The sequence below is a fragment of the Triticum aestivum genome, chromosome 5A (genome assembly GCF_018294505.1).
Source record: "Triticum aestivum cultivar Chinese Spring chromosome 5A, IWGSC CS RefSeq v2.1, whole genome shotgun sequence".
NCBI classification, from domain to species: Eukaryota; Viridiplantae; Streptophyta; class Magnoliopsida; order Poales; family Poaceae; genus Triticum; species Triticum aestivum.
In genome coordinates, this window is record NC_057806.1 from 2,040,703 (window position 1) to 2,053,163 (window position 12,461).

At 50.7% G+C, this 12,461-nt stretch overlaps 2 protein-coding genes across 2 annotated transcripts; one reads left to right on the forward strand and one right to left on the reverse strand.

The window, feature by feature from the left end:
• Positions 1-633: 633 nt before the first annotated feature.
• LOC123101913 (pollen allergen Lol p 2-A) lies at positions 634-1,416 on the reverse strand. The gene has a single exon (XM_044523152.1). The coding sequence runs from the start codon at positions 1,338-1,340 to the stop codon at positions 975-977; it is 366 nt and encodes a 121-aa protein (XP_044379087.1). The 5' UTR covers positions 1,341-1,416; the 3' UTR covers positions 634-974.
• A 616-nt stretch (positions 1,417-2,032) lies between these two features.
• Positions 2,033-2,785, forward strand: LOC123101912 (uncharacterized). The gene has a single exon (XM_044523151.1). The coding sequence runs from the start codon at positions 2,143-2,145 to the stop codon at positions 2,653-2,655; it is 513 nt and encodes a 170-aa protein (XP_044379086.1). The 5' UTR covers positions 2,033-2,142; the 3' UTR covers positions 2,656-2,785.
• Positions 2,786-12,461: the final 9,676 nt, after the last annotated feature.

The following is a 12,461-nucleotide window of genomic DNA, read 5'->3' on the forward strand; positions in this document are numbered from 1 at the left end:
ATTTGGAAGAAAAAAATCAGGAATTTGAAATTTTGTCGTCATTTAAAAAAACATGAATTATAAAAAGTTCACGCATTTAAGAAACAAAAAGAAAATGTTGCGTTTTTCCAGTGTTCTATTTCAAGTATAAGAAAACATACTTAACACCTTAGGTCTGGTTGCTCCATTGGTTAAGGCGGATGTGCTAATTGCTGAACGATCTTGGTACGAATCTTGCAGCATGCACCTTTTTTGTGGTTCATGTACAGTGTATAGATGAAGAGTTTATAAAATATGACTATCATACCCTTACTTATGAAAAGAAGCAGAAGTGTTAGTGTGATGATGTCAGTCTGATATGTATGATTCTTACCTGCAAGCATGTGCTCTTCATATAGGCAACATCCCATTGGGATGCCGCACCACCAGAATGAATGTGTGCATACATGTGTGTTTTTCTTTATTGTTTGGGTTGTTTTCCTTTGAGATCGCAACAATGGTAGAGTCGAACAACTCCTTGAGAATTATATCTCCTACCAAGAAACCGCTAATAATTGTAGAAATTCCCTCTTTAAAAGCGTTTCTAATGGGTCTATTAGAAAGGCGTCGGGGAACCGTTAGGTCCTAGTGCCTTCATGGGCTCCTTCTCTGATCTCCTCGACAGAATACGTCTTACACTGGTCTCCATTCATATCATCACTGACTATGTAGGAGAGTGAGAGCTCCTTGTGAGCACTGCATATCTTACAAATAATATTACAAATAATATTGAAAAGATTGGGTAAAAAAAAAGAGAGAAATGGTCAATCAAGACAACGAGCGTACGGGAGAGCAAATACAACCGACCGCCGGCCGTTGCTTCTCCTATTACCCCCTTGGTCCCGAATTAGACAATTGATTCAGGACGAAGGTAATATTATCTAACTTATTAGTATCCGTACGTGCGTCTTATGACACGATCTTAGTTGCGAGGTCGATCGATGCATGGGTGAATCTCAGTAGGTCGCCTCTGGCTTGTAGGTGGAGCCGCACTTGAAATCTGTGGGGATGACGTCGTCGAAGACGTTGCGCTGGCCCTTCTCGGTCTCGTAGCGGAAGCTGTAGGGGCCCTCGAGGGGCTTGTCGCTCTTGATCTCCCACGCGCCGCTGTAGCCCTTCTTCAGGGGCAGCCAGTCCTCCTTCTGCTTCAGCTCCACCTCCTTCATGCTGTCGCCGGCCTTGTCGTACTTGATCTGCAGCGCCAGATGCGTCTTGTCGGACCCCTTCTCCACCGTGAAGCTCACCGGCGGCGGCGCGCACCACGCCACGGCCACCAGGGCGGCCACCGCCGCCGCCACCAGCATCCTGCTCGATGAAGCCATCTCCCGTCGGTTGGTTGGTTGATTGATTCTTGTGTGTGTGGTTCTGCTGCTGTGGGATTGTGAGCTTGTGATGGCTTGTGTGGTGTGGTACCATATTTATGCGCGGACGCGCGGCGCTCCGGCGATGTCGCTCGCGGCCCTCAGTGACGGAGAGCCGCGTATGCATGAACGGACCAGCTCAGCCTTCTCGATCATGGCCGGTTGGCCGCATAAACCACCGACATCGCCGGAGCGTTGGCCGGTCGCATGCCTGCCATGTCTAATTATACACATATAGCAGCAACAAACATAAAATAATGAGCTTCCTCGGACGGACGATCGAGATGGCCGGCTTCGTCGTCGATGTGAGAAATTCTTTTGGTCGTGTACAAACATAAAATAATTCTTTCGTCGTCGAGTAGAGGCGTCTTCCAGACGGAGTAGATGGGGGCTCGTGGCCTGGCTACACGTGCACGTGGCGCGTGGCTGTTGGTTGCGAGAAGGAACGTGGAGTAGCATTTCGTTGGCGGCTGCGAAGCAGGACACGTACGCGAGCACCTCAGGCATGCACGCACCGCCGTTGCATGCATACATGCGCCACGTCGCCACCTCCGTGACAGACACGTGCAGCTAGCTAGCTGCCTCTCCATTCCATGTCCATCCGATCGGCCATGGCGGCTCTGCTACTTATTTATACCTGCTCCATGCATGTGTCACATGATCGATAGCAGATCAATTCTCTTCCAAGTTCCAACTTGATAAGATCGAGATACTTCCAGACACGCGCACGCACACACATAGGGCCGGAGACAGAAGAACAGTTATGGCTTCATCGGCGGTGAGCCACAGCCACGGCGGGCAGCACCAGCACCAGCACCAGCTGCCGGCGGCTGGGAGCATGATGGCGCGGGTGGACCGGCTGGACCTGGTGGTGGGGTACTTGGAGGAGCTGCGCCACAGCGGCAGCGGCAGGTCTTCCACCACCGCCACAAGCACCTTGTCATCGTCGTCCCCGACCACGCCTCGGGCTCGACCTCACGGGTGCCGGTCGGCGGAGGAGCTGCTGCGGGAGACCAAGGCCAAGGGGAGCCTGGTCGAGCGCATCGCGTTCCTGGAGGACCGGGTGCTCCGGATGGAGGAGGAGCGCATGGAGATGTCGTCGAGCATGGAGACGGCGGAGTCGGCGAGGAGGACGATGAGGATGATGATGAACGGCAGCGGCGGGGCTGGGGCTGAACCGGGGAGTCCCGGGAGCGGGAAGAAAGGGAAGAAGGGGCTCAAGAGTTTGGTCAAGTCGTGCGTCCGAGCAGGCGCCAAGCTCAAGACCAAGGAATAGTCGAGTCTATACTAGTCCTAGTCGTGTGTGTACGTGCGTGTGTTCACGTGTATGTACATCATGTACAGTTCACGTATCTGTAAAAACATGTTGTGAAATCTACATGTAGTGATACATGCTTCGTGTGTTATTTTTGCGACTTTTGGATTTCCTTTTACTCGAAGCAACAATCGAGTCACCTTGTCGATTTTCACCATTGACTCGAGAAACTTAATCTGAGTGATGTTAATATTCCCTTTTGGATGAGTTGCGGCGGTCAAACTTAGCACGATAATTTTTCGACTGTCTTCTAAGAACGGGTGGAACGGGTGATGACGGCGGCATCGGCGGCGAGGGAGGGGTAATGACGTATGGAACTGAGGAATGGGTGATGACGGCGCCAGTGAGGGAAATGACTGCGGAAGGGGTGATGGTACTACAACAAGAGAAGGGTGACAGCGGCGCGTGCTTGTAGTAGTCGTTAGGTGTTCTATCTGCGTGCTTGTAGTAGTTGTTAGGTGCTCTATCTACGGTTGTAGGTGTAATTTTATTTATAGTGTCCTTCATACTAGGTTGAGTTGATGAGCAGCAGTTTATTAGTAGTTGTTAGGTGCTCCATCTACGGTTGTAGATGTAATTTTATTTATAGCGTCCTTCATACTAGGTTGAGTTGATGAGCAGCAGTTTATTTTGAAGGTCCCTCCTATTTTTTTAATAATAAAGTATGGATTGACTTTGTGAATTCATCGTTACAATAAGTTTTCTTCTTCATGTCACGTTCTTTTTGTCTGGTTTTTTTTCTTGATTTTGATATTTTTCTTAATATCCGAGGCCCAGAGAGTTAGCACGAAAATAAAATTGTCAATGAGAGGTTTCGATTCTGTGACCTGCCAATTGGTCACACACAATCTTTTTAATTGACTCAACTCACAGATATGATGAAACCTAGCGGCGCATTGTGGCCTAGACCTGGAGAGCTAGCAAAAAAAATAAAATTGCCGATGAGCGCACTGTGGCCTAGGCCTGGAGAGCTAGCAAAAAAATAAAATTGCCGATGAAAGAATTTAATCCCATGACCTGCCAACCGGTCACGTCCAACCGGCCCAGCTAACAATTGTGATGGAAAGAAAAGTTTTATTACAATTATTTAAAAAAAACATGTGTTCAAAAATTGAAGTTTAGAAAAATGTTACAACTTAATAACAAAACTTCAAATTATAAAAAGTTTCTTTTTTTTTAAAGTGGAGAAATATTCATGTTTTCCCAAAAGTAAAAAATAATCGAAGCAACAATCGAAGTCACCTTGTCGATTTTCACTATTGACTCAGAGAAACTTAATTTGGGTGATGTTAATGTTCCCTTTTGGGTGAGTTTGGATGAGTCACGGCGGTCTAGACTTAGCATAACGACTTCTCGACGTTCCCCGACGTTCTCCTACGTTCCCCTGCAATAAAGAACGGGTGATGACGGTGCTGGCAAGGGAGGGGTAATGACGGTGGGAAGGTTGATGATACTACAACAAGGAACAATAAAGGGGTAATAATGGCGGGAATGATAATGATGACAACGTGTACTTGTAGTAGCCCTTAGGTGCTATGGATGGCTATGGATGTAGATGTAAATTTTATTTATAGATGTAAATTTTATTTATAGTGTTCTTTGTACTACCTTGATAAAATCAGCTTTTTTTAAAGGATGTTTCCGGTTGATATTGACAGACCGAAAGTTTTCAATTATTCAATTCTGAACCCTGCTCATCTAAAAACAGTGAGCAGCAAATTAAATAATAATACGAACAAATTTTAAAAAATACCAATTTTTTATGAAGAAAGATGACTGAGTGCGTGAGGTGGGTGCTTTGAACTTTTGAGTAGTTCTCAGAAGAAGAAAAAAATCAGGTTCACACAATAAACTTTTCACAGACCTTAAATTTATCCTTTTGCCGAGACCTATCCTGACATCCAATTGCTCTGAAATTTGACACGAACGTTGCACACTTCGTCATCTTTCTCCAAAAGACATTTAGAATTTTTTGAATTCTTTTAGCATTTTTAGCAATTTTTTAAATCACTCTTGAGCTCATTTGAGCCTGCAAGCCAAAACGCCTCACTCAAAAGTGTTCTAAAAAAATAGTGCTCCTTTCGAGTGAGTAATGTTTATATGTACCACAACTTTTTCATATATTCATAGGTCCTTATATTTATTCTTTGAGGGTATGCCTACTGGTATTTCAGCTCACAATATCATCTGGAAGATTCAGGGCTCCTCGGAACGGCTGATTGCTCGCGAGGTCTATGACATAACCAGCTCTGTTTTCGTTAGCCATGGAAGATATTAATCATCCACTTATGCGTAGAGCATTTTTAGCAGCCCTGGAGCATCTTCAGTCGGACTCTACTAATTAATGAAAAAGTTAACTTAACTAGCTCTCTCAAAACCTTTCTAAATGCCTACACTGTCCGACACTTTTCATATTACCCTCATGTGTAAAATTTATATGTGTGGGTTTTTGTCTACTATGAACCATCTCTTTCTTTTTGTTTATTCTCTCTGTCTCCACCAATTACATGCATGCGACTGGCCATAGTAGACGTTTGAGGGCCATCGTTGACATTTTTTAACTAAACCATCATGGACATTTGAGGGACCGGATTAGGTGCAGGCGGGTTATGAAAGATATTGATCAGTATGCAATGTTACTCCGGTCGTCAAGAACACCTTAGAGGGATGGCGGGCTCTGGCAAGGGCTTCCTCCCGAGAGAAACCAGAGAAGAATCAGCTAAAACAACCTGGTCATCTTAATTGTGTGGTTTCTGGAAGGAGTGTAGCAATAGTTTTGAACAGAAATTGCATCGACGACTGATTTTATTATTGATCGAATTAAACGTGAGGCTCGTAATTGATGCATATCAGGTGATAGATGTTTTGACGCCCTTCACCGAGTGTCTATATATTATGGCAGACTTTTCTTACAGCCTGGTCATCTTGGTTGCATGGTTGATTTCGAAGTAGCCTAACAATGGAGTTTTGAACAGAAGTTGCTTTGATTAATCTTATTCTTTATCAAGCCAAATGTGAGGCAGACGATGTCTGGCGTCGTGGTTGCGTCGATGGTAGAGAGACCTGGCACGGTAGATGCAACAATACAGCTCTGAAGATGGACTCGTGGCAGGTGGCTGCGACAGCCTCATACCCGGGAGGCGTCCTGGTTGAGGAGTGCGCCGGACTGGTAGGAGCCCCATACCAGGCAGGGGTCCTGGTTGGGACCTCAGGTATTAGATGTTTAGGTTTGGCTGTGATGTCTGTTTGGTATTATGCCCAGGCTATCAGCGCCCCTTTATCAATTGGATAGGTGTAGCGACAATTGTTGCTTAGACGGTGGCTTTAGTCTTGTTGTTGTATGACTTTGTACGGTCGTGTGAGAATAATTAATAAAGTGGCCGCACGCATTGCCCAGATGCAGAGGTCGGGTGCCATCCTTCTTTTCTAAAAAAACAAATGTGAGGCTTATAAGGCCTTGTACAATGGGAGGTGCTTAGAGAGATGCTTAGAAAAATAAACCGGATTTTTCTGAAGCACCGGTGCCTATTTCTACAGGATAGACGTCTATCCTGCACAAATAAGCACCGGTGCTTAAGAAAAGTCTGATTTATTTCTCTAAGCACTTCCCATTGTACAAGACCTAATTGGTTCAAACTTGCATCTAGATGTTTTGAACCGTCTTCACCTATGGTCCATGTATTGTGGTAGACTTTTCTGTTTGTTGGTCGTGTTTTGGAGTCTGTTTATGGATTGTTCTTGTAACCTTAAGACTTTGTATTTCCTACTTTTTTAGATTGCTCACATGCAGTTCTTTTGCATGGTTCGGACAAATATACTCCCTCCGTTTTTAAATATATGACGTGCGCTTGCTGTAACGACAAGCTGCTAATTTATTTAGGACCGTCGCATGCATCATGTTCGTTCTTGGCTTCAGTAATTTACTGGATTTTCCTCCATCTGTTAGTTTTTTAGACCGTTGACTTTGGCATTGTTGACTGGGATAAGCTTTTTTTCGTGTCAAAAGAAACAGAGAGCCCATTCGATCATTCACGAGACTTCATGAGCACACTGCACAAGTACTACACTCACACGTACCCTGTCAGCGACGCCCAGGAGACGGCCCCTAACAAGATCACCTCAAGCGACACCGAGCCACCACAGGAGGTCGAGCCCAACAGGCCCAGGCGCGAGCGGAAGCCCAACAGCAAATTCATCGGGCCCGCGTGGGCAAGTGGCCCACGGAAGTGAAGACCTACCTGCATATAATCCCCTCCTCCCCCGCGAGCTAGGGTATCCAGAGGATCAAGTACTTGGCGGCGGCGGCGGCTCTCAACTACCTTCCTCCTCCTTTCCTTAGATCTAGCTCGATGAGCATGTAATCAAACCGAATTCCTGTGATTTGAGAGTGAGGACACTAGTAGTTCCTATCAATTGGTATCTAGAGCCATTTTTCTTCCCCTTCCACCGCAAATCTGGCCTCTACCTTCCGATCTATCATCGAGACGAGGAAGGAGAAGCAGCGGCGACTCGCCATGGATGACGAGGCCAAAAAGTTCATGAGGGAGCTCTTGGGCGAGTTCTCTGGCGACATCAAGGAGTCAATCCGCGACCTGAGCTCCAAGGTGGAGGCCATCCAGGAGTGGAGGCCGGAGCTAGAGGCCCGTGTCTCCGCTCTGCAGGAGGCGGTTGGGGCGCTCCAGCAAGCCGCACCCGGCTACCAGCCCCACGTCGTCATCGACATCCCCGAGGCAGCTGGCAAGGCGGTGGACAAGAACAAGGCCACCGTTCCTACCACACCAATCGCACCATGGAGGCCCTCCTCCAGGCCCGATGGCCACGGCGAGCATCCGCAACCCCGGGGGCAGTTCTCAGGAACTACCCCGGGCACAGGTCAGTCGCAGTGCCCGCCCGCTCCTCACCTGCCGGCTCCCGCCCCCTCCTCTCCGTTTCCGTTCACTAGTCCGCTGTCGGCTGCGGGATACGCATCTGCTTCCGCGGGTGGGGGAAACAACCACGCGTTTCCAGCCATGGCGTTTCCACAATTCGATGGGGAAAACCCACGGTTGTGGAAAGGGATGTGCGAGCAATACTTTGCCATGTACGGGGTTGACCAATCCTTTTGGTTGCCCATGGCTACGCTGAACTTCTCCACGACCACGGCCATTTGGCTGCAGTCAGTTCAGCGCAAGGTCGTCGGCCTTAACTGGGAGGGGTTCTGCGAGTTTCTTTGCAGCAAGTTCAGGCGTGACCAACACCAGCAACTGATTAGGCAATTTTACCACACTAGGAAAACTGGCTCCGTGGCGGAGTATATCGAGCAATTTGATGCTTTAATGAACCATCTACTATCTTACTCTGAAGCTATTCACCCCCTGTATTTTTTGACGAGGTTTGTGGAGGGTCTGCATGATGACATTCGGGCGGTCGTGCTGATCCAGCGACCCGTCGACCTGGAGGCGGCCGGCTCCCTGGCCCTTCTGCAAGAGGAGCTTGCGGAGGGCTTCCTGCGGGATCGCCCGCGCCGCTCTGACGCGCCGACAACCAGGGCCGCCATCCGAACGGCCCCCCTGCCGCTGCCGGCCGCTCCTCCTCGGGGTGGTGGGGTAGCTGGTGCGGAGGACCGGCGCACTCTGGAGGCAGCGCGGCCCGGACAAGACGCAGACAAGGTTGCTGCCCTACGCGCCTACCGGCGCGCTAAGGGACTCTGCTTCACCTGTGGCGAACGCTGGGGGCGCGACCACCGCTGCCCAGCCAATGTTCCCCTCCATGTCATTGAGGAATTACTTTAGATGCTGGAAACAGAAGACAGGTGCACCCTGCCAATCGAGGAACAACAAGAAGATGCCAACTGCGCAGCCATTTCGTGCCACGCTTTGGAGGGCACGGCATCCCCAAAGGCTCTGCAACTCCAAGGGTGGATAGGCGACACCAAGGTGCTCCTGCTCGTTCACTCGGGCAGCTCGTCTTCCTTCATCAGGCACGACTTGGTCAGAGGAGAACTCCGGGCGGTCCCTCTAGCGCGCCGTCTCAGGGTGCGCGTAGCCGATGGGGGAGAGCTAGCTTGTACTCAGGAAGTACCGGACTGCCAATGGTGGAGCCACGGACAGGAATTTCGCTGCAATCTGAAGGTGCTTCCATTGCACAGCTATGATATTATCCTCGGGATGGATTGGTTAGAAAGCCACAGCCCAATGCAAGTTGACTGGGAGAAGAAGTACATCGAGTTCCAATACCATGGGGGCACGATCCGACTGCAAGGCTTGCCCAGCAGCGACACCACATGCTCCATAGTGTCGGCTATGCAACTCCAGGCGCTGTGCAAAGAGAATGCCAGTTTGCTCGTCCTCCAGCTATGCCAAGTGGTTCCACAACAACCTCCACCTATGCTGCCCCAAGTTGCCGAGTTGCTCAGCTGCTACAAAGAAGTCGTTGATGAACCAACAGGGTTACCCCCAAAACGGGCTTGCGACCACCGCATACCCCTGCTGCCAGGTGCTCAACCGTTTGCCATCCATCCATACCGCTACTCTCCAGCCCTCAAGACAGAAATCGAGCGCCAAGTGGCTGACCTTCTGAAGAAAGGGATCATACAAGTCAGTCAGAGCCCTTTCTCCTCTCATGTGGTCCTGGTGCGCAAGAAGGACTTGACTTGGCGACTGTGTGTCGATTACAGGCGCCTCAACGCTCTGACTTGCAAGACTACTTTTCCTATCCCAGTGATTGACGAACTTCTGGACAAGCTCGCAGGTGCGCGCTGGTTCTCTAAATTAGATCTCCGCTCGGGGTACCACCAGATCCGATTGGCCGAAGGCGAAGCACCGAAGACAGCGTTCCAAACACACAGCGGCCACTATGAGTACAAGGTGGTATCCTTCGGACTCGCCTACGCACCGGCCACCTTCCAGGGAGCAATGAACGTCACCCTGTCTCCTGTATCCCGCAAGTGCGTGCTTGTCTTCTTTGACGACATTTTGGTGTTCAGTATTACCTTGGAGGATCACTTGAGAGACTTGGAAGAGGTGCTCGGGTTGTTGAAGAAGGACCAGTGGCAGGTGAATGAATCCAAGTGCTTATTTGCACAAAAGCAACTATCTTACCTGGGCCACCGCATCAGCGCGGAAGGGGTCGCAACCGAGGAGAGCAAAATCGCTACAGTCTGCGACTGGCCAGTGCTCGAACCAGTGAAGGAACTCAGGGGCTTCCTGGGTCTAGCAGGTTACTATAGGAAGTTTGTCCGTCACTTCGGGATGATCTGCAAACCCCTGACTCAGCTGCTGCGCAAGGGGGCACTCTTTGTTTGGATTGATGAGAGCCAAAAGGCATTTACAACTCTCAAGGAAGCCGTCATTTCGGCTCCGGTACTGGCCCTGCCCAACTTCACCAAAACATTCGTGGTCGAAACTAACGCGTGTGATAGAGGCATTGGGGCGGTGCTGCAGCAGGACAACCACCTCATCGCTTTCCTCAGCAAAGCCCTCGGGCCAAAGGCGGCAGGCCTCTCCACCTACGAGAAGGAGTGTATGGCAATTCTGCACGTGGTTGACCAATGGCGCCACTACTTGCAGATGGCTGAATTTGTGATCAAAATAGACCAAAAAAGTTTGGTGCACCTAGAAGAGCAACGCTTGTCGACGGTCTAGCAACACAAGGCATTCACCAAATTGCTAGGCCTGCAATACAGAATCTGCTACAAAAAGGGAGAGGATAACAAGGCATCTGATGCCCTGTCTCGTCGCCACCACGACCCGCAGGAGGCCGCACTTGCCATCACTGAATGCAAGCCTGCTTGGTTGACAGAGGTGCAACAAGGGTACGCCGAGGACGCCCAATGCTAGAAACTTCTCGCTAGCCTAGCCACGACACCGCAACAAGGAGCTTTCACCTTGCAACAGGGGGTACTACGCTACAAGGGCAGACTGTGGCTGGGGCAAAACCGTGCGCTGCAAGCCAAGGTTACTTCAGCCTTGCATGATGCAGCAGCAGGGGGGCACTCGGGCTTCCCGGTCACCTTGGCGCGCGTCAAGCAGCACTTTGCCTGGCCGGGGATGCGCCGCACCATCAGGGAGTTCGTCCGCACCTGCTCCACGTGCCAGCAAGCTAAACCTGACATGTCTCGCTACCCAGGGCTCCTGCAACCCCTACCAATACCAAATCAGCCGTGGGAGATGGTAACTATGGATTTCATCGACGGTCTGCCCCCGTCTGGCCGGCACAACTGCATCATGGTGGTCGTGGATAAACTAACCAAGTATGCCCATTTTGTGCCGCTCGTGCACCCTTTCACTACCCAGACAGTAGCCCAACAGTTCATGGATCACATCTACAAGCACCACGGTATGCCCAGGTACATTGTCTCCGACCGTGACCCGCTCTTTACCAGTCGCTTCTGGCAGCACCTTTTCAAACTCACCAGTACGGAGCTCCTCATGAGCACGGCGCGCCACCCTCAAACTGACGGGCAAACGGAACGTGTCAACCAGTGCCTGGAAACATTCTTGCGCTGCTACTCGCAGGCGTCCCTTCAGCAGTGGTCCAAGTGGTTGTCACTCGCAGAGTTCTGGTATAACACGAGCACGCACTCAAGCCCGGGCAAGTCACCGTTCGCGGTGCTCTATGGGAGAGAGCCTCGCGCCCTGGGGTTAGCCATCGCAGATGACTGCCAACCACTCGACGTCCGAGCATGGCTCGAGGAGCGGCAACTGATGCTGGCTTTGGCGAAGCAGCACTTGCACAGAGCACAACATCGGATGAAAGAACAAGCAGACAAGAAGCGTTCCGACCGCTCCTTCCAACCGGGAGACCAAGTGTACCTGAAACTGCAACCTTATGTGCAAACCTCCGTTGCTCGGCGGGCGTGCCACAAGCTGTCGTTCAAATTCTTTGGCCCCTTCCAGATTCTGTCCAAGATTGGAGCCGTGGCTTACCGCCTGCAGCTCCCAGAAGGATCAGCAGTCCATCCAGTCTTCCATGTGTTGCAACTCAAGGCGGCTCACCTCCGTCCTGAAGGTTCGGTCAGCGCTCTGCCGGCTAATGTGTCTGCGTTTCAGGTACCGCTCAAAGTGATCGACTACAGGTGGCGCAAGGCCCCCAACAAGATGGTTCGTCAGGGCAAGATTCGCTGGTCTGGCACACCTGTGGAGGACACCACTTGGGAAGACCTGGAAGATCTCCACCGGCATTTCCGCGCGCTCCAGCTTGGGTCCCGCTGCGCATCCTCAGCCTCCGCGACAAGAACACCGGGCGCTCGACCATGCGCCAGGGGCTCACGCACTGGTCCTACTCTTCTGCTGACAAGGCCAAGTGGGAGAACATCAGCCGTCTTCGACGGCGTTTCCCTGATGCTCCGGCTTGGGGACAAGCCGTTTTTCAAGACAAGGGGAATGTCAGCGACGCCCAGGAGACGGCCCCTGACAAGATCACCTCAAGCGACACCGAGCCACCACAGGAGGTCGAGCCCAACAGGCCCAGGCGTGAGCGGAAGCCCAACAACAGATTCATCGGGCCTGCGTGGGCAAGTGGCCCACGGAAGTGAAGACCTACCTGCATATAATCCCCTCCTCCCCCGCGAGCCAGGGTATCCAGAGGATCAAGTACTTGGCGGCGGCGGCGGCTCTCAACTACCTTCCTCCTCCTTTCCTTAGATCTGGCTCGATGAGCATGTAATCAAACCGAATTCCTGTGATTTGAGAGTGAGGACACTAGTAGTTCCTATCATACCCACCCACCATCTAGAACAAAGGCGAGAAATCCAGAAGACAATTACATTCTTTTCTGTGCTCTCTTGG